This window comes from Rhinolophus sinicus, linkage group LG06 (assembly GCF_036562045.2).
Source record: "Rhinolophus sinicus isolate RSC01 linkage group LG06, ASM3656204v1, whole genome shotgun sequence".
NCBI classification, from domain to species: Eukaryota; Metazoa; Chordata; class Mammalia; order Chiroptera; family Rhinolophidae; genus Rhinolophus; species Rhinolophus sinicus.
Window position 1 is genome coordinate 18,845,966 of NC_133756.1, and position 24,578 is coordinate 18,870,543.

General features: G+C 36.4%; 1 protein-coding gene across 1 annotated transcript in view; it reads left to right on the forward strand.

Annotated features, from left to right (window-relative positions):
* Positions 1-24,578, forward strand: part of LOC109434145 (selection and upkeep of intraepithelial T-cells protein 1) — a 52,436-nt gene that overhangs the window by 23,666 nt on the left and 4,192 nt on the right. The window contains 5 exon segments of the mRNA XM_019710869.2: positions 7,017-7,097; positions 8,759-9,106; positions 13,043-13,324; positions 16,274-16,378; positions 22,560-22,652. Coding sequence (XP_019566428.2) covers positions 7,017-7,097; positions 8,759-9,106; positions 13,043-13,324; positions 16,274-16,378; positions 22,560-22,652 — 909 coding nt within the window.

The following is a 24,578-nucleotide window of genomic DNA, read 5'->3' on the forward strand; positions in this document are numbered from 1 at the left end:
AACATTTGAGCCATCTCTGGGTCAGCTTCTACTGACTCTTTCCTCTTGATAATGTGTCACATTTTATTGCTTCTTCATGTCTTGTAAGCTTTTATTGTATGTCAGACAATGATATGTTAATTCTCAGTACTAAATGCTAATTTTAATCATAAAAGCATATGTTCCTTCTTTTGTCAGGCTTCTGATATGGGTGACTAGATTAATCTAATTTGTATTTGAGAATGCATTCAGTTTCACTACTTGCTTCAAGTACTTTGGGCATGGGATCAGAACTTTCCTTTAAAAAGAGCCTGGGAGCAAATTGTATGAGATATCTTTATGCTCTACAACCCAGTTGTCATCTTCCTGATCTGAGAGGTCCCTCTCTGCTTTATATTCCAACTACTGGCTTTTTGATTCACTTGGGAATTCTTTTTGCTCTCCTGTCATAATTTAGCTATTCTGTTTCTTAGGAGATCTCTCACTGCCCTCTTTCCCTGACCCTAGCTGTTAGAAGGCCAACGCAGTGCTATTGATGAAAGAGTCTCTAGGAAGAATTTTTCTCATGTTTTCTACCTTTGCCTCAATCTTCAGCAGCCACTGCCTTGCACGTAAGGTACAGCCTGCCTGCCTCAGGGGATTTCTCTCACCTGTTATGCCCTGTGCCCAGTCTTTGGTATACTACTCTCATGCACTAATTGAATTCTCTTGGGAAAGAATTAGTGTTGTATACAGACTTGCTCTGTGGCAAGAGCTCCTCAATCTATCAGCTTAGCCCACATATGACTGTTAAAAGTTTACCTTATTTTGTCTTACGACTATCTATGGTGGATTTCTCCTCCTTGAAAAATTCCACCAGAGGTGAAAGAAGCCTAGAAAAGTTTTTCTATTTTCTGGAATTTAGTTCCTTAGGTTTCTTTGAGCCCTTAGTTCTCTTGTGGGCTTGAAAAAGTTATCATCCTATAGCTTATCAACATTTTCATGTTTAGGGTGGGAGTAACAATCTCTTATTACCTAAAATTTGAATTAATTTTAAACTTTCATCAATGTTTCAAGAATAGAACTAACATGTGCAGAGACTCCTTAAGTTTCACTCTTTGTCCCAATAAAGTTCTTTATAGCAAAGGAATCCAATCCAAGATTATGTGGAGTATCCACTTTTTAGGTCTCTCCTGTCTTCTTAAATCTGGAAAAGTTCCTCCGTTTTTCCTTCATTTTAATTACCTGGACATTTTTTATAATTATAGGACAGTCATTTTGTAGAATACTCATCAGTTTGGGTTTGTACGATGTTTCTTCTTGATTAGACTTAGGTTAATTATTTTAGGCTGAAATACAACATAATAAATACTATGTTTTTCTCATTGCATTATGTCTGGTGGAACACAAAGAAAGAAAATATATATGCTAAAGATATATATACCAGCCATACAAAGGAGAATACATATTTTCTTTCTCTTTCTTTCTTTCCTTCCTTCCTCCTCCTCTCTCTTTCCCTCTCTCTCCCTCCTTTTCTCTCTCTGTTTCTCTTTCCCTCTTTCTTTTCTCTCTTTATTTTTTCTTTCTAGATTAAAAGAAATAATTTCTGTTTTAATTCCCTATGTTAAGATAGCATATTCTTTAGGATTTTAATTCTTTGGAATTGATTGTGACTTGTTTTATGGTCTGGTATTTGATCTATCTTGGTGAATATCCCAGGTGTATTTTCAGTTTCTGTGTATAATCTTCTATAAATATAGTGGTAATATTTATAGGATTTTTAAAGTCTTCTTTATCCTTACTGATTTCAGTTCACTTTTCCTGTCAATTACTGAAAGAGAAACCTTAAAATCTAGAAGTATAGTTGTGGATTTGTCTATTTCTGTTTTTATTTTGCTCAGTTTTTGCTTCATATGTTTTGAATCTCTTTAATTAGGAGCATACACAGTTGTGATTGCTATGTTTTCTTGATGAGTTATATTTTCATCATTATGAAATGTCCCTCTTTCTGTCTGCTAATACTTTGTCCTGAAATCCATGTTGTCTAATATTAATATACTACGATATTAATTAATATGCTTGCTGTTCAGACGGTGTATCTTTTTTCAAGATTTTACTTTTAATCTTTCTGTCTTTATATTTAATGTGTCCCATTTTTATCCAGTTTGACAAAATGAACTGTGAGAAACATTCCTTTCTCTACATGGGCACCTGTGAAGGAGTTTCTTGAGGTATATATCCAGACATGTGCTTAGTATATCACACATACATGAATCCTTAATTTAATGCTAAATTAAGAGATTACATTCCAGATTATATAGGTTTATTTTCACTCCTACCTGCAGTGAATTTTAGCCCCCATTTTCCCAGTTCTCCTCAGCACTAAATATTATTCAACTTCTTTATTTTGCTCATTTGATGGGTGAAAAATTGTATCTCCTTTTTCTTATATTTGTGTTTACCTGATTACTAGCGAGATTATGAATTTCTCCCCATAGGTTTAGATATTCAGTTCTACCCTTTGGTGGATTTCTTATTCACACATTTTAATGATTATGGAGATGTCTATAGGTAGACTTTATCAAGATAAGGATGGTCCTTCTTATTTCCATTTTCAAAGACTGTAACCATAGTCCACAATCTTCCCTAATATATTCTTAAGACACTTTACTGTAATTTCTTCACCATAGAAAATTTAAATGATTCAAATTTTATGATACATAATAAACAACATTGTTTCATGCTCTATTTTCAGGGAAAGGTAAATCAAGTTGAAACTTGTGCTTGTTTGAGAATTGTTGTTGAATCCTGATGGCAAAAATGAGTTTGAACAAATAGTCCCACACACTGGGTGGGGTTGCCACCTTCAGATTTCTCTTATGAGGGGACGTGCATACACCTTAAACTGGAAAAATAAGCTGTTGCATGCATGCATTCATTGGGATGTATGTGTGTTTAAAGGTGTGTGGGGAGGATATATCCAAAATATCTGGAATGAATCTAGGTCTTTAACAATTTCAGGAAGCTGGCCTACCAGTCTTGAAATGTTTGCTTTTGACCTTCTTTCACCTTATTTAAGAACACTTTAAAGATAAATAAATATTGAATAGGTATAAATATTATTTATAATATATTTGCATTAAGAAGAACAACAATAAATGGAACAAGTGTGAAATGCAACCCAATTCAAGAAAAAAAAAAGACATAACTTTCATCATTAAACAAAATGAAAGAAGACCAAAGGTGGGTTTCCAAAGCTGGTGGGACAGCTTTGTAAATTTAAGGACCAAGCTCCTTCTGTTTCACTTTGTGCTCCATCATCTTCAGCCTATGGCTCCCTCTTCAAGGTTCAAGGTACATCTGAGATAGAGCCATCAGGATGGCATTCAGTCTGGCTCTAAGGAGGAAGAGAAGGTGTGCCTCCTGTTTTTAGGGATAAAAGAAAGTTGCTTACAGTTCTGTCTGCATTGTATTGGCCAGCAATTAGTACTATAGGCTCACCTAGCTGCAAGGAATCTGAAAACTGTAGCTTTGTTTGAGTTGTTCAAATTCTTCGATAAACACAGGCCGTTCTTTATTAAGGACAAAACAAAGAATTGTTTCTATTAAGAGACCACTAGTAATTTGTATGATAAGGAGTAATTAATGTATTTTAGATATTGATCCTTTGCTAGTTCTAGGTATTTCAAATTTCTTCCATATCTATCTTTATAATGTCCTTAGATAAACACACTATTAAATTGAATGGAGTTGAATTTAACATTTACATTGCTGTTTTATTCATAGTTTAAGAATTTTGTCCATATCCAAATTTCATAAAAAGTATATTACTATTATAGAAAACGATTGAACATTTTTCAGCTTTGATTTAGCTTATATACAGAGGGTGCCAAAAAAATGTATACATACTTTGAGAAAGGGAAAAACTGTGTTAAAATTATAATACTCAATATATACTGATAACAAAAGATGAATATAAGTCATGTGCATACATTTTTTTGGCATGCGTGGTGTACCGCATAGACTTAGCGTCTCCATTCACTACTCGCCTTCATAGACCAGTAGTGCTTCTTCTCTTAATTGATTTGCAATGCTAGTTCTATCATGCATCAGGTTTCCATGTGTGTTTGGATCTGTATTGGGACCTAAATTTTGTTGATTTATCTATTTGTCTATATCTACACTAAGACCACCATTCTTTTTAATTATAATAGTTTTATAATAAGTCTTAGTATCACTTAATTCAGATTTCCTCACATTATTGTTCTTCAGAAGAATTTTGGTTCTTTTTGGCCCATCACTGTTCTATGTATGTTTTAGAGTCATTCTTTTAAGATTCATGATACAAAACAAAAAACAACAAAAACAGAAAAAGTCAGAACTTTCACTGAAAGTGCATTGACTCTATAGAATATTTTGGATAGACTTGACATCTTTATGATATTAAATTTTCCAATCCATAAACACTTGTATCTCTGGGATTTAACATAATAAAGTAGTATCTTTCAATAGATACAATTACAGTACTGTGTCATAATTTCATTAATAAAAATTTTGAATTGTTTCATTTATTCCAGAGGACTTTACATTTTTATTGTTGTTATTAATAAATGATAGTTTTAAAAAGGTATATATGCTAACTTCCTGTTGTTGGCAGAAATGCAAGTAATTTTTAAATAAAGAAACAAAAATAAGTATCTAGAAAAACATGATTTTCTATGTACAAATACAAAAGAATATGCACCTAAGTCATTATAAATGGTAAGAGATTTTAACAAATTGATTAATAAAATCTGTTATTAACATTATGTTTCTAAAGTTGTTTGTTGGATGTTGATATTACTTTGGGTTATATGTGTATGCTTACTGCTAGAATATTTGTATTGTGCCTAATTTAGTTATTACCAATAATGCTATGTTTATTACACATGTCTCTTGTGCAGATGTACTTGTGTTTCTAATAATCATATACCCAGATGTAGAATTGCTGGATCATAGGCTATATTTATTTTCATCTCTAGTGGAAGATGCTAAAGTGCTTTCAAATACAGTAGTTCCCCCCTTATCTGCAGTTTTACTTTCTGCAGTTTCAGTTATCCACAGTCAACCACAGTTCAAAAATATTAAATGGAAAATTCCAGAAATAAATTTATAAGTTTTAAATTGTGTGCCATTCTGAGTAATGTGATGAAATCTCTTGCTGACCCGCTCCATCCCACCCACGACATGAATCATCCCTTTGTCCAGTGAATCCATACTTTATGTGCTACCCATGCATTAGTCACTTAGTAGCCATCTCGGTTATCAGATCAGCTATTGCAGTATCACAGTGCTTGGCTCTAGTAACCCTTATTTTACTTTATAATGGCCCCAAAGTGCAAGAATAGTGATGCTGGCAATTCATATATGCCAAAAAAAAGTCATGAAGGGTATGTATGTATAAAAAAATCATAGAATATCTAAGGTTCGGTACTGTCTGCAGTTTCAGACATCCACTGGGGTTGGGGTTGGGGTGGTCTTGAAAGTATCCCCACAGATAAAGGGGGACTACTGTAACATCTTAGCAATGCACTCTAACCAGCCATTAACATAAGGAATGCTCTGTACACCACGTTGCACCATATCTTCAGCAAAACTTGGTATTGTCAGCCATTCTGGTCTGTGTGACAATGTTACATTGTGGTTTTATTATGCATTTTCCTGATTCTTAATGAGGTTCTTCATCTTTTTTTATCTTTACTGTTATTTGGGTATTTTCTATGTTGAGACTGTTTAGGTCTCTTGCCTACTTTTCCTTTGGCTTATTTGCCTTAAAAATAATTTGTGTAATTAAAAATTTTAAACTATATATTCAGGATATCAGCCCTTCATCAGCTGAAGTTTTGCAAATACCTATCCCTACTCTGTGGCACTGTTTTCATCTATGTCATTCTTTCTAATCCCATTTTCTTTTTAATGGGTAGATTAAACCATTGCAAGAGACAGCTAACCTGTAAATTTTCTCTCTAACACATTATTTCATATTCTTGTATTGTAAAACACAAATCTCAAAATAGAATCACATCATTTATATTTGCACATAAGCACTCCATATTCTAGCAAGTGAAACCTAATATTTTATTTATTGACACATTTGAGATTCTTCGTGAACCAGACTTTGCTTAACTATTGAACATATAAAACCAAATATAGGTCCCTCAATCCAGCATGCTAATACATACTCCCATATCTTAGCCATGCCTTTTTTTTCTGTCTAGGACTCCTAGAAAAAGAGCCTAGGACCAAATGTATTACTAAGAATTTATTGGAGGGGAGTTGCAATTTAAGCAGCAAAAGTGAGGGGAGAAATTAAGAAATAAAGTAAGAAATGAGTAGCATTTATCTGCTTGCTTCTTCCTATTTCCTGTATCTGATTGATCCAAGTTAATCTCACAAGCAGTTAACACACCTTTGCATATGAGTTATTTTACCCAGGCCCTCTGGCCAGCTATTGTGGAATTGAGATCCTTCCTCCCTATTGTGGCATTTCCTTTGAATGTGGAAGTAGTGGCAAGAGCCAGAAGTTCCATGGATTCAGGCTGGTCAAACCCTGCCCATAACAATGGAGTTATAGATATTTTGCTAAAGCGGGCCTATCCCCTACAGAAGGCACACAAGTGTTCCCTTTAGGGAATGAGGCAATATCAGAGGAAGCAGCCAGGGCTCTCCACTGAGTAAGTGGCCCAGGCCAAGGAGTCGATGGGGCCAAATGAGTGTGGGGATGTGTATAGCTGGGTTCTGTACGCCTTTATGCTCTTGTCTGCCACAGCTGCCATTCAGAACAGTAAATTGATGAAAGCAATGAGCCACAGGAAGGAAAGAGGAAAAGAGATAATCTCAGTGCATCTGACACCTAGTTTCGCTAAGTCATTTGGTTGTACATCAAAAGGAATTCTCTCAAAAGGCAAGCTTTCAAAAATTATCTCGTGTGTGTGTGTGTGTGTGTGTGTGTGTGTGTGTGTGTCTTACCATGATTCTTGCTGCCTGATCGATCCCACAGTTGCTATTTCATTTTCCAGGTGTGATGGAGCCTTTATTTCCCAGTGTGTCTGGATACTCTGTGGCCATTCTTCTCTTACTGGTGGCAGTACCCACCTCGGGTAAGACTATCTGTTTCCTTTGCATGGTGGGTTACATCTATAAGGGAAGATAAGGGAGATAAGTGACACTAAACGAAATGAGGAAGCTTTCTCACTGATATTCCTCAGGTCCTACCCTTTTTGTTCTAGTTTTGAGGATAAAAATGAGTCCTGAAACAACTTATTATTAAGAAATGTTGTGTCAGTGACTGCGTCTTTCTCAGCCCCAACTCCATACCACAGTGCTGTGATGATGTACCTACGAGACAGATAAATGCCTACCATCTACCCCAGGGAGACTCAAAATCTGGCAAAACATAATGAATAGATCCCTTTATTTAACAACAAACCATGATCATTTATGTGACTATGAATTATAAGTTTAGTAGGACCTCAGGTAAAGAAATGGTGTGACCTGGATCTGTCCACAAATTTTTCTTAGTGCAGTGGGCCTTAAGTGGCAATTCAGATTCCTTATGGTGAGAATGATAAGCATTGTTGGCAGAGACAGGAACGCATTTGGCGTAGTTGAAAGGAGCAAAAACTCAGAGAATGTGAGGAGCTGTGTGATAGTTATCTATAGCTTCATGACAAATTATCCCAAAATTAATGCTTTAAAATAACCACTATTTTATAATATCTCACAGCTTTGTGGGTCAAGAATTCTGGCCAGTGCTTAGCTGGGTGATTCTTCTGTTCCACGTGACATAGACTGTCACTGGTTTATTCAGCTTATGGGCAGGATGGTCTGAAGGACCCAAGGTGGCTTTATTCAGATGTCTGGCACTTGGGTGGAGCAGGCTGGAAGGCTGGGATCAGCTGGGGTTGTCAAACAGCCTTTCTGCCATGGATGTCTCAGTGTAGTCAGACTTCATTTTGTTAGCTCATGGCTTCCAGAAAGAATGTTACCAGAGAGAGAGAGAGAGAGAGAGAGAGAGAGAGAGAGAGAGAGAGAGAGAGAGAGAGAGATGCTCATTTCTTCAGACAGGCTCAGAAATGATTGCAGGTTGTCTTCTGCTATATTCTCCTGAGCAAAGCAATCTCAGAACACACTTCGAAGAGGAGGGGACATAGACCCTTTCTCTTCATGGAAGGGGCATCAAAAAATTTATGGCCATCTTTAATCCACCAAAAATGGATACTGAAAAAAAGCAGTGGTATATTTGATAAGTAAAGGATATTGTTCGGCAATAGTGGTCCACATCCCACCTCTCAACAAGGGAGTATCTTCCATTCCTTCATTAAGTATTTACAGAGTACCTGCTAGGTCCAAGTGCTGTTTTATGCATTGGGGATAATAAAGAGTCTTAAAAAGGGAAATGAAACAAGACTCTGCTATTGCATGACTTACAAGTTAGTGGGCCAGGAGGTAATACAGAAATTTAAAATATCAGGTAGTAATATGTGCTATGAAGACATGCTTAGTTATGATTAAGGGAAATGTTAAATGGGTGGTCATAAAAAATTTCCCTAAGGAGAGATAAGGAGGCTGTGACTGAAGTGTCTGAGGAAGGAAAGCTGCTCCCAGAGTGAAAAAACCTCTGAGAATAAAGTTTTGAGTCAGAAAGGACTTGACATCAAGAATCAGAAAGTAGGCTAATGTGTCCGGGGCAGAGGGATCTAGGTGAAGCATTCTTCTCAGGCCTTCAGACTAAACCCTTGGTCTCCAACTTCCTCCACAGAGCATTTCAAAGTGAACAGCTCCAGGAGCGACCAGGTGGCCATGGTAGGCAGACATGCTGAGCTCAGCTGCCAGCTGTCCCCACCACAGAATGCAGAACACATGGACGTGGGCTGGTACCGGGATCACTACTCCCACCTAGTTCACATGTATGAGCATGGGAAAAAATTCTCTGGAGAAAGCACTCAGAACTATGCAAATCGGACAGTGTTACTGATGGATGCCTTGGGAGAGGGCAAAATGACGCTCAGAATCCACAATGTCAGTATTTCTGATGAGGGGAAGTACCACTGTTTCTTTAAAGATAATGACACCTATACAGAGGCCAGCATGGATCTGAAGGTGGCAGGTAAGGACAGAGGAGTCATCTCCAGGTTTCCTTGGTAGTGCTACTCTGGACCCATGATTCAGGATTCATTAATGCTGGGCCATGAGAAAAAGATCTCAGGGCATTTTTAAAAATTTATAACTTTTCAATATAATGAAATACTATAATTTGTAGAAAAATACATAGAAAAATATAATAATCCAGATACTTGGTTAGCAATTTGTCATATGTACTTTAGATCAAGTTAAAGTCACTTTTATACTCCTCGATGGCACTGTTCATTTTTCTCGTTTCCAAGAAATAATCATTAAACTCATATTGTATTTTTTGGTTTATGTACAGTCATTCATAAAAATAGATTTTATTATTTTGTGTTTTTAAATTTTATACATTACTATCATTATATATATTCTATTGATCTGATTATAGTCTTAATATTTTATTTTGATATCAATTCATTCTTATTCAAGTAGATACAATTCATTCTTTTTAACTGTAGTACAGTATTCCACCCCACAAATATACGACCACTGGTTTATATATTCCCATATCGCTGTGCATTAAGGTGGTAGTCAAGTTCCGGTTCCCATGTTAAACTGTAATCTTTGTGTGCAAGAGTTCCTCTAGGATATACAGCTAGGAGGGAAGTTGCTAGGCCATTGTATACAAATATCTTCAAATTAATTTGGCAATTGCCCAACAAAATGATTGGACCAATTTATATTGGACTCAAGTCATGCAAAAACTATATCCACTTCAATGCTTGGAATTATCATGTTTTTAAACTTTGGCAATTTTGAACATTTGTGACAACATGGATGGATCTTGAGAGTATAATGCTAAGTGAAATAAGTCAGACAGTAAAAGCAGAGAACCATATGATTTCACTGATATGTGGTATATAAACCAAAAACAGTAAAAGATCACGACAAACAAATGAGAAACAAAAACTCATAGACACAGACAACAGTTTAGTGGTTACCAGAGGGTAAGGGGTGTGGGGGGTGGGAGATGAGGGTAAGGGGGATCAAATATATGGTGATGGAAGGAGAACTGACTCTGAGTGGTGAACACACAATGGGATTTATAGATGATGTAATACAGAATTGTACACCTGAAACCTATGTAATTTTACTAACAATTGTCACCCCAATAAATTAAAAAAAAAAAAATCCTTTGGCAATTTTGATTTTAGTTTCCTTATTGATAGTAAATTGTTCTTTGTTATATAATGGATATTGTATTTTCCTTTCTGCTTCTTGCCTGTTTATTATTTTTACCCATTTTGCTATTGAGTTCTTTGATGGTTTTCTTAATTTATGGGAATTTTTTTTATTCTGGATATTACATTTCTGTTTTCATTTATGTTGCAATAATATTTAGTCTATTGTTTTTTGGGAAAAAACACTTATGGTAATTTTTGTTGCGCAGATATAATTTTGAAATTATCAAATTTACAGTCTACCAATTATGATTTATAATTTGTGTAACATTTAAGAAACATCTTCCTATTCTCATATTATAAAGATATTTCCTTTTAAATTTTTAAAGATTTTTTCACATTTAGTTCTTGATTTATACAGATTTTACTTTTGTTTGTTATGAGATAATAATGTCTTTCAATATTAAGATATATATTTGTTGACTATTCCCAATAATTGTAAGATCTTACACAACTTTTGTCGAATTTCATTAGTCAATTTTTTTGGATTATGAATGGGATGTTATTGTTATACATTTTAATGATTATGGTTGTGATGTAGAAATGTTACTGATTTTTGTTTTCTTTAAATATTACTTTCTGAATGAAAATATCAAGATTCAAAATTTAATAATTTGAAGAGTGCATGGTGAAAAGTTTCAATATATTCCCATCTTATAGCCAAGAATTTCACCTGTCACAGCTAATATGATTAGTTTCTTAAATATCACTCCCTGAGATATTTTACATTTATATAAATAATATACATAAACATGCATATGTACACGCATATACAAACACAGGCATACAAGTATATATCTATATAATCTTTATATATATCCATATTTTCTTTTTAAATAAATGCTAACATACTATATAGTTTTTTAAAACTTGCTTTTTTTTGCTTAATAGTATGAATTGAAAAAAATTTCATATCAGTATATAAATTTTTTTCTATTCCTTCTATGGTTGCAGTGTTACATTGCAATGGATTGTGGATGCTGTAGAAATTATCTTACTCATATCCTATTAAAGAATATGCAGATTGCTTTCAAGTTTTGGTGTGCAAGCAATGCTCTAATAACTTAAGTAAATAGCTACACATACAATTTCACACATGTACAAGTATGTGCCTGTATGAAAATTTTAACATCCATTTGTCAAATCTTTCTCTCTCTCTCTTTTTCTCTCTCTCCCTCTCTCAGACACACACACTCATACCTTTAGGTTTTTATTAGACTTCATTGAATTGATAGAACAAATTGGGTATGGGGTAGGGTTAATGCACCAGAATCTTCATCTTCTAGGTTCCAATCTTTTCTCTCTTACTCCCAGAAATTCTCTAAAAGAAACTCAAGGTCATTAGCTGTCCTCCCTGACAAGCAAATACTCAGATGCAGAAACAGCTAAACCTTCTCTTAACTTCAATCCTTTCCCTGTTCAGGTCCTGTAATTGCTCTTTATCTTTTTTTTTCTTTTTTCTTTTTTTTAATTGCTCTTTATCTTATTAGAACTTTGAGCAAATTTTAGGAGATGCTTTTTGGATTTAATCCACATTTGGGTTGTCTTCAGATGGAAGATTTGTTCAAATTACCTCATCATCATTACTGGCAGCCAAAGCTCTAAACACATCATTTTTATTTTTAAAAATTTATTATTTGTATACTTACGTATTTACTCCCAAAAAGAACTTGATGCAGGTTCTATGCTCAAAAAGTGATGATGCAAATTTTACAATAGTTAATGTAGAGATGAGGACACCTAATAGAACTTGATTCTAATTTGGATTTTTTTTAATTACTTTTTTTTTGTATTGAGGTACACTTTATAAATAGCACAGTGTACAAATCTTAAATGTACAGCTCAGTGAATTTTCACATATGGGGACACCCATGAACTCACCCTTTAGATCAAAATGTTAAATATTTCCAGCACCCCAGAAGGGTCCATCTTTCTCCTTCCTAGTCAATACCACTCTCCTCCTATGGAGGTAACCATCATTCTAACTTCTGTGACAATAGATAAGTTTTACTTCTAGAGGATGATACAAGTGGAATAACACATTTAGATACACAATTGCTCACCATTATTCATTTATGTTATTGTGAATAACAAAATGTGTTATTTCTCATTTCTTTGTACTATTCTATGCTGCGATTGGACATTGGATTACTTTCGGTTTGGGGCTATTATGAATAATGCTACCACGAGTATTCTTGAGCATACTTTTGGTAGGCATTAGTACTCATTAGTACTAGCATTTATTTCCCTGAGAGTTAGTGGTGTTGAGCATCTTTGCATATACTTATTGGTCCGTGTGTGTGTGTGTGTGTGTGTGTGTGTGTGTGTGTAAATTGAATATCTCTTCAAATCGTTTGTCCATTTAAAAAAACAGGTTTGTCTGTCTTACTGATTTATAGTATTTTTAAAATTGTGTTTTGGACTCAACTCTTTTCTCAGATGTATTGTGAATGTCCTCTAGTCTGTAGCTTGATTTTTCACTTTCTACCTGTCTTTTGATGAACAGAAATGATTAATTTCCATAAAGTCTAATTTGTCAATCATTTCTTCTATGGTTAATACCTTGGTATCCTTTAGCTTGGATTTGGATCAGAGTATTAGCCCTGCCCTAATTGTGGCCATCACTATTAAACTTATGGCATATTATATCAGCCACAGAGAATGAAAGGAAACATTTACTTATTAATTTTTGAGTACACACCAACCATTAATGTTATTTCTCTCTCCTCCTCCAGCTCTTGGCATGAATATACAGATTGATCTTCAGGTTTCTGACACAAAAGATTTCATGGTGGAGTGTAGCTCAGGAGGGTGGTTTCCACAAGCCCTGATGGAGTGGAGAGACAGCAGAGGGAACGTAATTCCACCCTTATCAAAAATCTCCTCTGAGGATGTAGCTGGATTATGGCACCTAAAGATGAGTGTTCTTCTCAAAAATAGCACCCATTGTTCTGTCACTTGCTGCTTTCATAACACGGTTACCCGTCAAGAGAAAAGGGCAGGTATTGTCCTACCAGGTGAGTACTTGTGGCTTACCTTCTTGTTTTTATCAGTGTGACAAACTAAATATAAAATTAAGTAAAATAATAAATGGGAAATTGCTTTATAAACTGAACTGCTGTAGAAATGTAATATTTAAACCTTATTAACTGGTTGGGAACAATGAAAACACCAGATGCAAAGGGGACTGTTTTTTAAAAATGGAAGGTACTATAATAATCAGAGAAAGAGCCCTTATTCTGTTTAGCATCTTAAGGCTTCAACAATTATATGTCATTTGAGTGCTAGATCCACTATTTCTAGCTTTGTGAACTTGGATGTCACTTGACCTTTAAGACCATTGATTTTTCTTATTTGAAAATGATAACACATATGGTATTTTGAGTTTGCAATAAAATGTTGCAAGTGAAATGGCTTTACGAGACCTAAAGCACATGCATATTTAACATTGATTTAAAAATTATGGATGTCACAAGTGGACTTTTTACTATCTCATGAAGAAATAGATATGTAGAGAAGTCAGTTACTATAGATTCAGAAACCAGTAAGTGGTATATCCAGGATTAGATCCCAGCTCCTCACCCATTATCCAAGGCTGTTTTTCTCTGGCAAGGGATGGGTTATGATCATGGAGGAAAGAGGCCAACACAATGAGTTGTGACCTGTGTGCTTCAGCCAGTGACTAGGTGCAGTCCCAGAGAAATTAAAGTGAATGGAAAGGACAAGAGGTAGGAGAAGTGAAAGAGTCCATTTTCAGTAGGACAACAGCTCAACAGTTATACTAAAAGACTTTCTCCATCAGTAGTTCAAACACAATAGAAATAGTCAGATAGTTCATGTGGCTCTACTCCTTGAGGTAACTCAAACACTTAGATTCACTTGGGTTGTTCACAATCAATCCCCCTAAAGACCTGAAAAACCTGTTTATTAGACCTAATGCAGTAAGAGAGAACATCATCTTGGCAGAGTATTAATAGCACTCTAAAATGGGTAATTAGAGGAGGATATTTATAGAGTTTTAGAGCCTCTGCTGGGTGATTTTAAAGGTCTTGCAAGATGACACACTAGTTAGAATTTACAGAGTTTATAATATAATAGCTTTGAATTGGTGAGCACAGTAAGAGGAAGGTCTTGAAGTGAGTCTTGATGAGCCAATCATTAGTTTTATTGAATAAACTATTTTAGTTGACCCACAGCCTTATCTCCCAGGAGCAAGAATTTCCTGGGACCAGTAGTCAAGTTATTGTTGTTTTCAGTTGTTTAGTAGAGGGACACGAAAGTATGCCTAGCACCAAAATTGTTTACCACAAGGACCAATGTTTAACATAGGGACAGGGAATTATTTTAGTTTCATTCTCAAGGGGACTACTGCTGAAAAGAAGGAGAGGACATGTCCTGCGGGACATCATCAGTGTCTACAAGAGGGTCTTTGGATATGACCTCAGATCAATTTTAGTCTTACTGTAGAGAACGGAACAGAGAAGATAACTGTTTAACTACATCCAGTTCACAAAGCCTTAGTATCAGGAAATTACAAAATGCCCTTTTTCTTCATAGTCATGGAAGAATTAGGAAGTTAATAAATAAATTTTGGAAGCCCCTTTACTCCTGTTCATCAAAACCCCACTTTATGTGCTTAAATCTTTTCATAATTCAAAATTAACTCCCTTTGTCAACTCACAATTTGAATCTTCTGTTTGGCTTCATGGGAAACTTACTTCTGGTTTTCCTTTTAATCCTACATTTCTATTCTGAGTCATTCGGGATTTTTGGATTGTCCGACCTAATCAATATTGTTGAAATTGAAGTGTAATGTAGAACCTTGGATCCCAGGCTCTTTTCATGTTGATCTTTTATTTGAATGAACGACTTTCATAAAATGAAACAACAAATTCAGCCCTGGTGATAGCCAAGTAAGGGAAATACCTTGACAGTGGAGCTGCTATTTTTGTTGTTGTTCCTAAAATCCATGTGTCCCTCAAATTCCAATAGTTTGCTAATCTACTTACTGGGTTAGCTTGCTTTACTTCACACCATTTGTTAATTTAATATATTAAGATATTAATTTAATATATTAAGATGAAAATAACACGATATGGAGGTATTTCCTGTCTGATTCTGTGTTTTGTTAGTTTGTGTGTTTGTCTCTTTCCAAATTTACCTTCTTCATTCCCTGAGAAACAATGCTTGTCTCCTTTCACAATATCTCAGACACAAGGTTTTTAAAATCCTACTCTCCAGGTCACCAGTTATTAGTAGTAATGATAGGGCAAATATTGGCATTGCACTTTCCCTATTTTCTGAACTTTTAAGAGTTGAGGATTCCTTGCTTTATTACCACTCAAAATTTGTTACTTTTTAATTTAAATATTTTGATCAGGATATTGGATGTTCTCTCCTGGGAGAATTTTTCTGTCATATTGGTCCTAATACACAGGGAATTTGAACACTGAATGTCAGAAGACTTTCATAGTTTTATTTCTGGAATTTCAGAGCTCTTATGTTTTCTTTAAACTTCCTAAAATTTCACCAGGCGCACTTCTGATTCAGTTCCACAGACATTGGTTTCCCCAAATCTCACAAATATTTTTTGTGAGTGGTGCTCAGGACCCTGTCCTCTAATTTCCTTAATTTCATAGATTTGTCCTCTGGAATTTAAGAAAAGAAATAGAAAGTTATTCCTCCCTTCAATTCTGTCCCACCCTTGGCCCAATACCTCCTAAATTCTGGTCTTTCCCTTAGTCCATTTTCATTGGCCAGTAGCCCTCATCTTTGTACTGTGTTGGTGGTACAGTGGTGAGCATAGCTGCCTTCCAGGAGCCCTCATCTGAGCCCAGAGTACATTTCAGAGTGTAATGGGGATGATAAGTGTGGATCCTGCTTCCTTAGGAGCAAATTTCCATACCCATTGGACTCTTGTAATCCTGCTGCCCTACTTAATCAAGACTTTCTGCTCTCTCTTTCAGATATCCTGCTCAAATCTGAGTATTGGTCAACAATGTCGTGTATGTATTCATTGGTCATTACAGGTTTGGTCTTTGTGCCTGTTTTTCTGACACTCAGAATGAAAGGTATGTCATTCATGGAAGGTAAAGAGCTCTGAAGCCTTCTGTACTTGATATCAAGTGCTTAGAGAAGGTTTATACAAAACTGTGAACCTGCATCTCAATGTGTCACACTGCTATACTTGCCAAAGTAGGTCTCAATGTCTCGAGTTATGCCTCAGGTTAAGCTGCCAGTCTCCCTCCTTCTGTGGTTCTCCAGGGTGTGGGCACTGCTGATGTGTATTACCGCCAAGACCTCCTGATCATTTCACAGTCATCATTGCTTGTTTCCATCACTTGGAATCTCAGTAATAGTAATTCTGTCCTCTTACACACACAGCCATGGATCTTTAGACTTATCTCTCAAGTTATTGAGAATATTTTTTCTTGACAACATGAGAAAGAGAAAAATATATGAACCAATAACCAGATTCTTGGTCCTCCTGAATCTCCTCTCAACTCTCCTTTTGCTCTTCCTATGAAACTAACATAAATATATCATTTTTCTTCCCCATTAGAGGTAGGAAATGAAGCCTTAATTGGAGGGAACTGAGAACAGAGGGCAGAATAGGTATCAGATACATTTGAGAATGAGTCCTTAAGTACTTGACCTTAGGAACTTCAGACCATGCATTCTATAACGTTGAATGAGTATTTGTCATGTGCCAGAAGATGTGATAAATAATTTGTAGTAAATATCTTACTAACTTATCCAAACAATCCTATGTGGTAGCTTCTGTTTATTAGCATCATTCTTAGATGAAGAAATTAAGGATCAGAGTTTTTAGGTGAATTGTTCAAGCTCAAACAACGTATAAATATACAGCCAGGATTGGAACTTAGGTTTTTCAAATGCTAAACACTTTGCTCCACAATCAGGCTCTTCTTCATGTTGTGTGGTATCAAGATCGTTCTCTTATCCTTGCACTGATGGGGAGATCACTAACTCATTAGACAGCTTGATTTGTTTATTCATTTATTCAGCAAATGTATATTGAGCATCTCCTAGGTGCACTGTTCCAGATACTGACAATATAGTAGAAGAGAGCACTGGTAGACCTTACTTTTAGTGTAATGTGAGAAAATTCTTCTTTTTGGAACTTTCTTGTTGAGAATTACTTGTATTTGTGACTTTAAGAACAAAACAAACATAGAATATTTGTCTTTCTCTGTCTGATTTATTTCACTTAGCATAACACCCTATAGATCCACCCATGTAGAACCTTAAAAAACAAAATAAATGAACAAACAAAACAAAACAGAAACAAACTCATGTATACAGAGAACAAACTGATGGTTGCCGAATGGGAAGGGGTGGGGGGCATAGGTGAAAATGGTGAAAGGGATTAAGAAGTACAAACTGTCAGTTATAAAAGTAGTCATGGGGATGTAAAGTACAGCTTGGGGAACATAGTCAATAATATTATAATAACTGTATATGGTGCCAGATGACAACTAGACTTATCATGGTGATTACTTTGTAAGGTATATAAATGTCTAATCACTATGTTGTATACCTGAAACTAATATAATATTATACGTCAATTATAATTTAAAAAATACAAACTAACAAACAAATAAACAAAACAAAACCAAAACCATGTTTCTGGATCCTCTCCACTCTAAGCCAAGTATTCAGTTTTTTTTTTTTCCATTATAAACCTCAGAATTACCCAACTATCTCATCATTTTCCTCTAGGAATGTTATGAATGAGTAAATGAATCTTTTAAAAAATTTTTCATTTAAAATATACAATATTATATTAGTTTCAAGTGTACTCTATAGTTAATTCAACATTTATATACCTAAAGATAAGTCCAGCAACCATCTGACACCATATTATGCTATCACAATATTTTTGGCTATATTCCCTATGCTGCACATTAAATCCCATGACTATTTGCTTCATACCTGGACATTTGAACCTCTTATTCCCCTTTACCACCCCATTTTTTAAATTTTTCAATTATAGTTGACATTCAATATTATTTTATATTAATTTCAGGTGTACAGCATACTAGCGAGACATTTATATAATTTAAGAAGTGATCCTCCTGAGTAGTCTAGTACCCACCTGGCACTATACACAGTTATTACCTTATTATTGACTATATCCCCTATGCTTTACTTTATATCCTCATGACTATTTTATAATGACCGATTTTTACTTCTTAATCCCTTCACTTTTTCACCCTGCTGCCCAACCCACTCCCATCTATCACCTCAACAAGTCTAGCACCCATCTAGCACTATAAATCGTTATTACACTATTATTGACTATATTCCTTATGCTATTCCCCATAACTACTTTGTAACAATCAATTTGTACTTTCTAATCTCTTTACCTTTTTTCACCCACATCCCCAACTTCTCTCCCATCAGGAAACCATCAAAAAGTTTTCTGTATCTATGAGTTTGTTCCTGTTTTGTTTCTTTATTTTATTCTTTAGATTCCACATATAAGCACAATCACATTCCATCTGTCTTTCTCTGTCCTTCCAGGTCCATCCATGTTGCCAAGATGGCAAGAACTCATTTCTTTCCATGGCCGAGCAATATTTCATGGTATATATGTATATCACGTCTTTTCTTTCTTTCTTTTTTTTAAATCTATTCATCCATCCACAAATACCCAGGCTTCCTCCACATCTTGGCCATTGAAAACAATGCTGCAATGAATATATGGATGCACACATCCCCTCAAATTAGTGTTTTGGGTTTCTTCAGATAAATACCCGGAAGTGGGATTACTGGGTCCTTCTTTGTCTCTTGTTATAGCCTTTATTTGAAAGTCTATTTTGTCTGGTATAAGTACTACTACTGTAACTTTTTTTGTGTGTGTTTTTTTTTTCATTTCCATTTTCATGAAATATCTTTTTCCATTCCATTACTTTTAGTCAGTGTGTATCTTTAAATCTGAAGTGAGTCTCTTGTACACAGCATATGGAAGGGGTTGGTTTTCTTATCTATTCAGCCTTCCTAAGTCTTTTGGTTAAAGCATTTAATCCATTTATATTCAAAGTAATTGTTGACAGACATGTAACTATTGCTATTTTATTATTCATAATTTTGATTTTTTTCCCCCATCTCTAAGAAGTCCCTCTACATTCCTTGTACTACTGGTTTGGTGATGATGAACTCCTTTAGCTTTCTCTTGTCTGGGAAGCTCTTTTTCTGTCTTTCAATTTTAGATGATAGTCTTGCTGGGTAGAATAATCTTGGTTGTAGGTCCTTGCTTTTCATCATGTTGACTATTTCATACCAGTCATTTCTGTCTGCCAAAGTTTCTGTTGAGAAATCAGGTGACGATCTTATGAGGGTTCCCTTATAAATTATTAATTGTCTTTCTCTTGCTGTTTTTAGGATTCTCTCTTTGTCTTTAACCTTTGCCATTTTAATTATGATGTATCTTGGTGTGGGCCTGTTTGGGTTCATTTTGTTTGACACTCTGTGCTTCCTGGACTTGTATGTGTATTTCCTTCACCAGGTTAGGAAAGTTTTCGGTCATTATTTCTTCAAATAGGTTCTCAATTCCTTGTTTTCTCTATTCTTCTGGTACCCATGTTATGCACATGTGGTTATGCTTGGTGCTGTCCCAAAGGTCTCTTAAACTATCCTCATTTTTAAAAATTCTCTTTTCTTTTTGCATTCTGATTGGGTGTTTTCTGTTATCTTGCCTTCCAAATCATTGATTTGATCCTTTGCTTCATCTAATTTGCTGGTGACTCCTTCTAGTTCATGCTTCATTTCAGTTATTGTATTCTTCACTTCCGACTGGTTCTTTTTTATGGTTTCTATACCCTTCTTTATGCTGCTTTCTCTCTGTTGAAGTTCTCACTAAGTTCCTTGAGCATCCTTATCACCATTGTTTGGAACTCTGTCTCTGGTAGGTTTATTCCCTCCATTTCATTTAGTTCTGTTTGTGAAGTTTTCTCCTGTTCTTTCATTTGGGATACATTTCTTTGTTTCCTCACTTTTGGCTGCCTCTCTGTGTTTGTTTCTATGTTTTAGGTACATCTGCTATGTCTCCCAATCTTAGCTAAGTGGCCTTATGTAGTAGGGCCCTGTGGGGCCCTGGCACAGTCTCCCTGGTCACCTGCTCTCAGATGTTCCAGGAGTGTCCCTTTTGTGGGTTGTGTGTGCCCTCCTGTTGTAGTTGAACCTTAATTGCTATTGGCATGTTAGGGGGTGGGGTTGACCCTCAGGCTGATTGGCTGTGGGATTTGACCATATCCACAGCTTACCTCACTGAGTGGGATTTGCCCCAGGGGGCTCTAGTGCCTGTTGGGACCACCCTTTGTGTGTGCTGCTTGTGGGGCTAATTGGGTGGTGGTCTGCTGTGGCCTGAAGCCAACCTACAAGTATATTTGTTCGGGGGCCTCTTGGGAGGGGTTCTGGTGCAGACCTAGGTCTTCCCCTGCCTGTGACCAACTGGGGACTACCTAGCAGGAGCTACAAAGTGATCCACAGTTATTCACTGTCTGTGCTAAACCTGGAGCCATGTGGGAGAGGCCATGCTGTGAACCAAGAGTGTCTGACATCAGTACCTGGCCTGGGGTAGCTCTGCAAAAAGCCAGAACACCCGGAGGCCTGCTGCCACCTGCCCACTCTCTTTAGGTTCAGTTACTAATAAAGACTCCTACAGGATGCAAGTTGGGTGAGACAGGAGCTCAGTGAGTCACTAGAGTGGGAAGAGTTGTGGTCACCAGGTAATGTAAATTCTGGTTTGATGCCAGTGCTGAGCCTGGGATGACTCAGCAAAAGTCTCAGAGCTCACTGAAGCTATTTGCTGCCCACCTGGAGCCTGTGAATTCTGATAGTTTTCCAAGAAAGAGTTGCAATTGGGGGGGGGGGGGGCTGACTGCTCATGAGAAAGTGCCTCCAGCATTGGGAGTTTGGGGTGATATGGAGTCCTAGTGGAGCTCACCAGACCAACTCAAATTCAGATTTGGCCATGCATGTGTGGGGATGGCTCAACACAGGCAAGATGGTATTTGCCCACTGGCCAGATGGGAGAAGGACCCCACACAGGGAAAATGGCGACTGTCCTCCAGCCCCTGCCCCGAAGCCACACACCCCAGGCTGCCCCCAACAAGCCCTTGATGCCCACTGAGATACCATCCCTGTGCCAGAGCCCAAGGTGAGTGCCTGAGTGTAAGTGAATCTGTGCCCAGGCTTTTTAAGAAGACTCCTGGGTTTCCCACAGCCTTCTGTCCCACTGAGATGATCAGAATCCTCACTGTTTTTCACAGCCAGATGTTGTGAGGGCTCCTCCTCTCAGCACCAGTACCCCAGACTGGGAAGACTAGTGTGCGGCTGGTGTCCCTTGATCCTCTGGGGGGGACCTCCACAACTCAGATATCCCTCCTAATTCTCAACCACCACATGGAGGTTGGGGGTCAGCCCAGTTTGTGTCTCTACTCCCAACCCAGTCTCAATGTGGTTTCTTTTTGTATCCTTACTTATAAAACTTCTGTTCTGCTTGACTCAGATGACTCTCCAGGTTGAGTTTTCAATAATGTTATAATTTTAATGTGTTCACAGAAGGAAGCCGGCACAGGGTTTATCTACTCTGTCATCTTGGATTTCTAAATGAATCTTTTATTTTTTTTAAATCTAGCTTGATGTAGGAAATCATAGTTTAATAAAAAGAGTTTTCCAGCCTTGAAATAATCTTTCTCCCACTGCAGTAAGCGCCCTAAACAATAAATATTCAAGCCAAGATTGAATGAATAGCAGGGATGCTAAAGAGAAGAGCCTTGCACTGTAACTGAAGGCCCTTACCGCTGTAAAATTCTTGGCTTCCAAGGCACTTTTGTTCTCCTAGCTAACTCAGAGTTTCCAAAACTGTCACTTTATTGGGCCTATCAACTTTATACCTCAACATGTCACAAGGTTATAGTGACCTGGGCCCTACTCTTTCTAGATCTTATTTCCAGGTTGATCACATGCTACACAGTATGGGAACAAGTAGAAAGAGATCATTCTTTTTAACCTTGCTCTATCCTCAGCTTAAGTGACTGTGAGCCCTGACTATGGCTTTATCTTCACCCACAATCCTGCCTTTCATGCCTGAACTCTGATATAGGTTGAATAGCTCTGAGTAGACATGGCAATGAGAACTTTAAAAAAGTTTCCGGTATTCAGCATTTTTATTGTTATCCCAAAGTATCCTTAAAGTCCTACCTTCCTAATTCTCTTTTTCAGTTCCACAGAATAAATGGTGTGTTCTAGTTGAGTATTTACCTTTCCTGATACAGGCTGTCATCTTTCCTGTCTACTGGATACTCAAGAAAAGAGGTAAATGGAAATAGAAAACATTGAGTTTTTCAGATAATTTCTTCTCTGGCTGGTGCCCTCTTTACTAGGAGGTACTTAGAGATAAAGCTGGGTGACCTTTGTAGCAGCAACAGGAGGAGGAATCAGGGTTACTTGACATCTCAGAGGTTTCAGATTCTGCTCCCTGAACTGTTAGAAGCCCAGCATTTTAGGCTGTACTGATTGATGGCTGTGTTTCCACCATCACTCATGGTGACAGCTGCTTGTGCACCAAGGGAAAAACATATGTTCCTTCAGGTGTCACAGAAATTTCATCAAAAATTATTAAGTCCAGACACTCATTTACGAAACACAATTATTGATGTCACCTATAGGTTGGTTCTGAAGCCACAATTCAAAAACATTTTTGAGTTAGAGATGTTCTTTGAAAAATTAATGAAATAATCCAAATGCGTAATTTTACTTATATTATTTTCTATTCAGTTTCAAGACTATTGAAAGCTATCACTTAACCCTATTTACATATATTTAGATGTTGTTTAGAAATGTGATTACACTATATTTTATACCTTATTATGATCGTATCTGAGAATTTAGCAATACCTTTCATTCATTTACAGTCACTGGTAAGTATTTACATAGGACAATGACTAAGTAAGCAAAAGCATCACTTTATTATTTGCTAGGGCTTTTTTAAATCTAGTATATATTTCTGCATTGCCCCCAAACTAAGCCCATTACATATATTTATACCTCCAGTTACAAACCCAAGCCTCAAATCTTAACAAACAAATGAGCACAAAGAACAGCCCCCTCCGAGTCAGCTAGAAAGTAGTAAGGATGTGTAAGGTGGAATTCTTTTTCCAAAAGTATGGGAGGTCTGAATACCCTAAACCACTCTCTGACAACAATATATGTGCTGCAACGTCTATCTATCATCCATCTAATCTAACATCAATCTGTATCAATCTACCAACCATTATTTTCAAGTTATTTTTGAGCTACTGTGAAGCATTGTTAAAGGAAATTCTTCAGACAGAGGAAAATAATACCAGAAGGAAATGTGGACATTAGGAATTAAGGAAGAGTAAGAAGAGAAGGGGAAAATATCTGGGTTGATCTATTAGAATGTTCTCCTTTTAAGCTCTTAAAAAACCCCAGTTGGCTATTTCTCTTCCTGTTGTCCCACCACTTGTCTCTAGACACAGGTACAGACACAGGAATTATACAGCAAAGCGGATGTCTTAGTCCATTCAGGGTTCTATAACAAAAGCCACAGAATGAGTAGCTTATAAACAACAGAAATTTATTTCTCATAGTTCTGGAGGCTTGGAAGTCTAACATCAAGTTGCCAGGAAGGTCACATTCTGGTGAGGGCCCTCTTCCTGGTGTATAGCTGGGACCTTCCCACTGTGTCCTCACATGGCGGCAGGGGGCTGGGGAGTTCTGTGAGATCTCCTTTATAAAAACACTAACCCCATTAATGAAGCCTCCAACTTTATGATCTAATCACCTCCCAAAGAACGATCTTCCTAATGCTCTCACATCAAGCATTAAGATTTCAACATATGAATTTTGAGAGGGATACAAAAATTCATAGCAGTAGGGTGAAGTAAAAAAAAAATAGATAGAAAGTTTGATGGTGGAAAGCAAAAATCATAGTATTGTCTGATTAGATTTTTTGTTTTTATTCTCATTTCTTAAAATCAATTTTTATTAAATATATTTGGGGTGATATTGGTTAGTAAAATTATATAGGTTTCAAGTGTACTTTTCTATAATACATAGATGTAACATATGTGACAACTACAACATAAATAGGGATGGTAAAGGGACCTAAGTAGATTGTAGAAAATTCAGTATATTTATTTTAATTCCTTGTACAACCATTAAAACCAACCAAACAAAAACTATACAAATTAATAGAGTAAAAACACAAAAGATAAA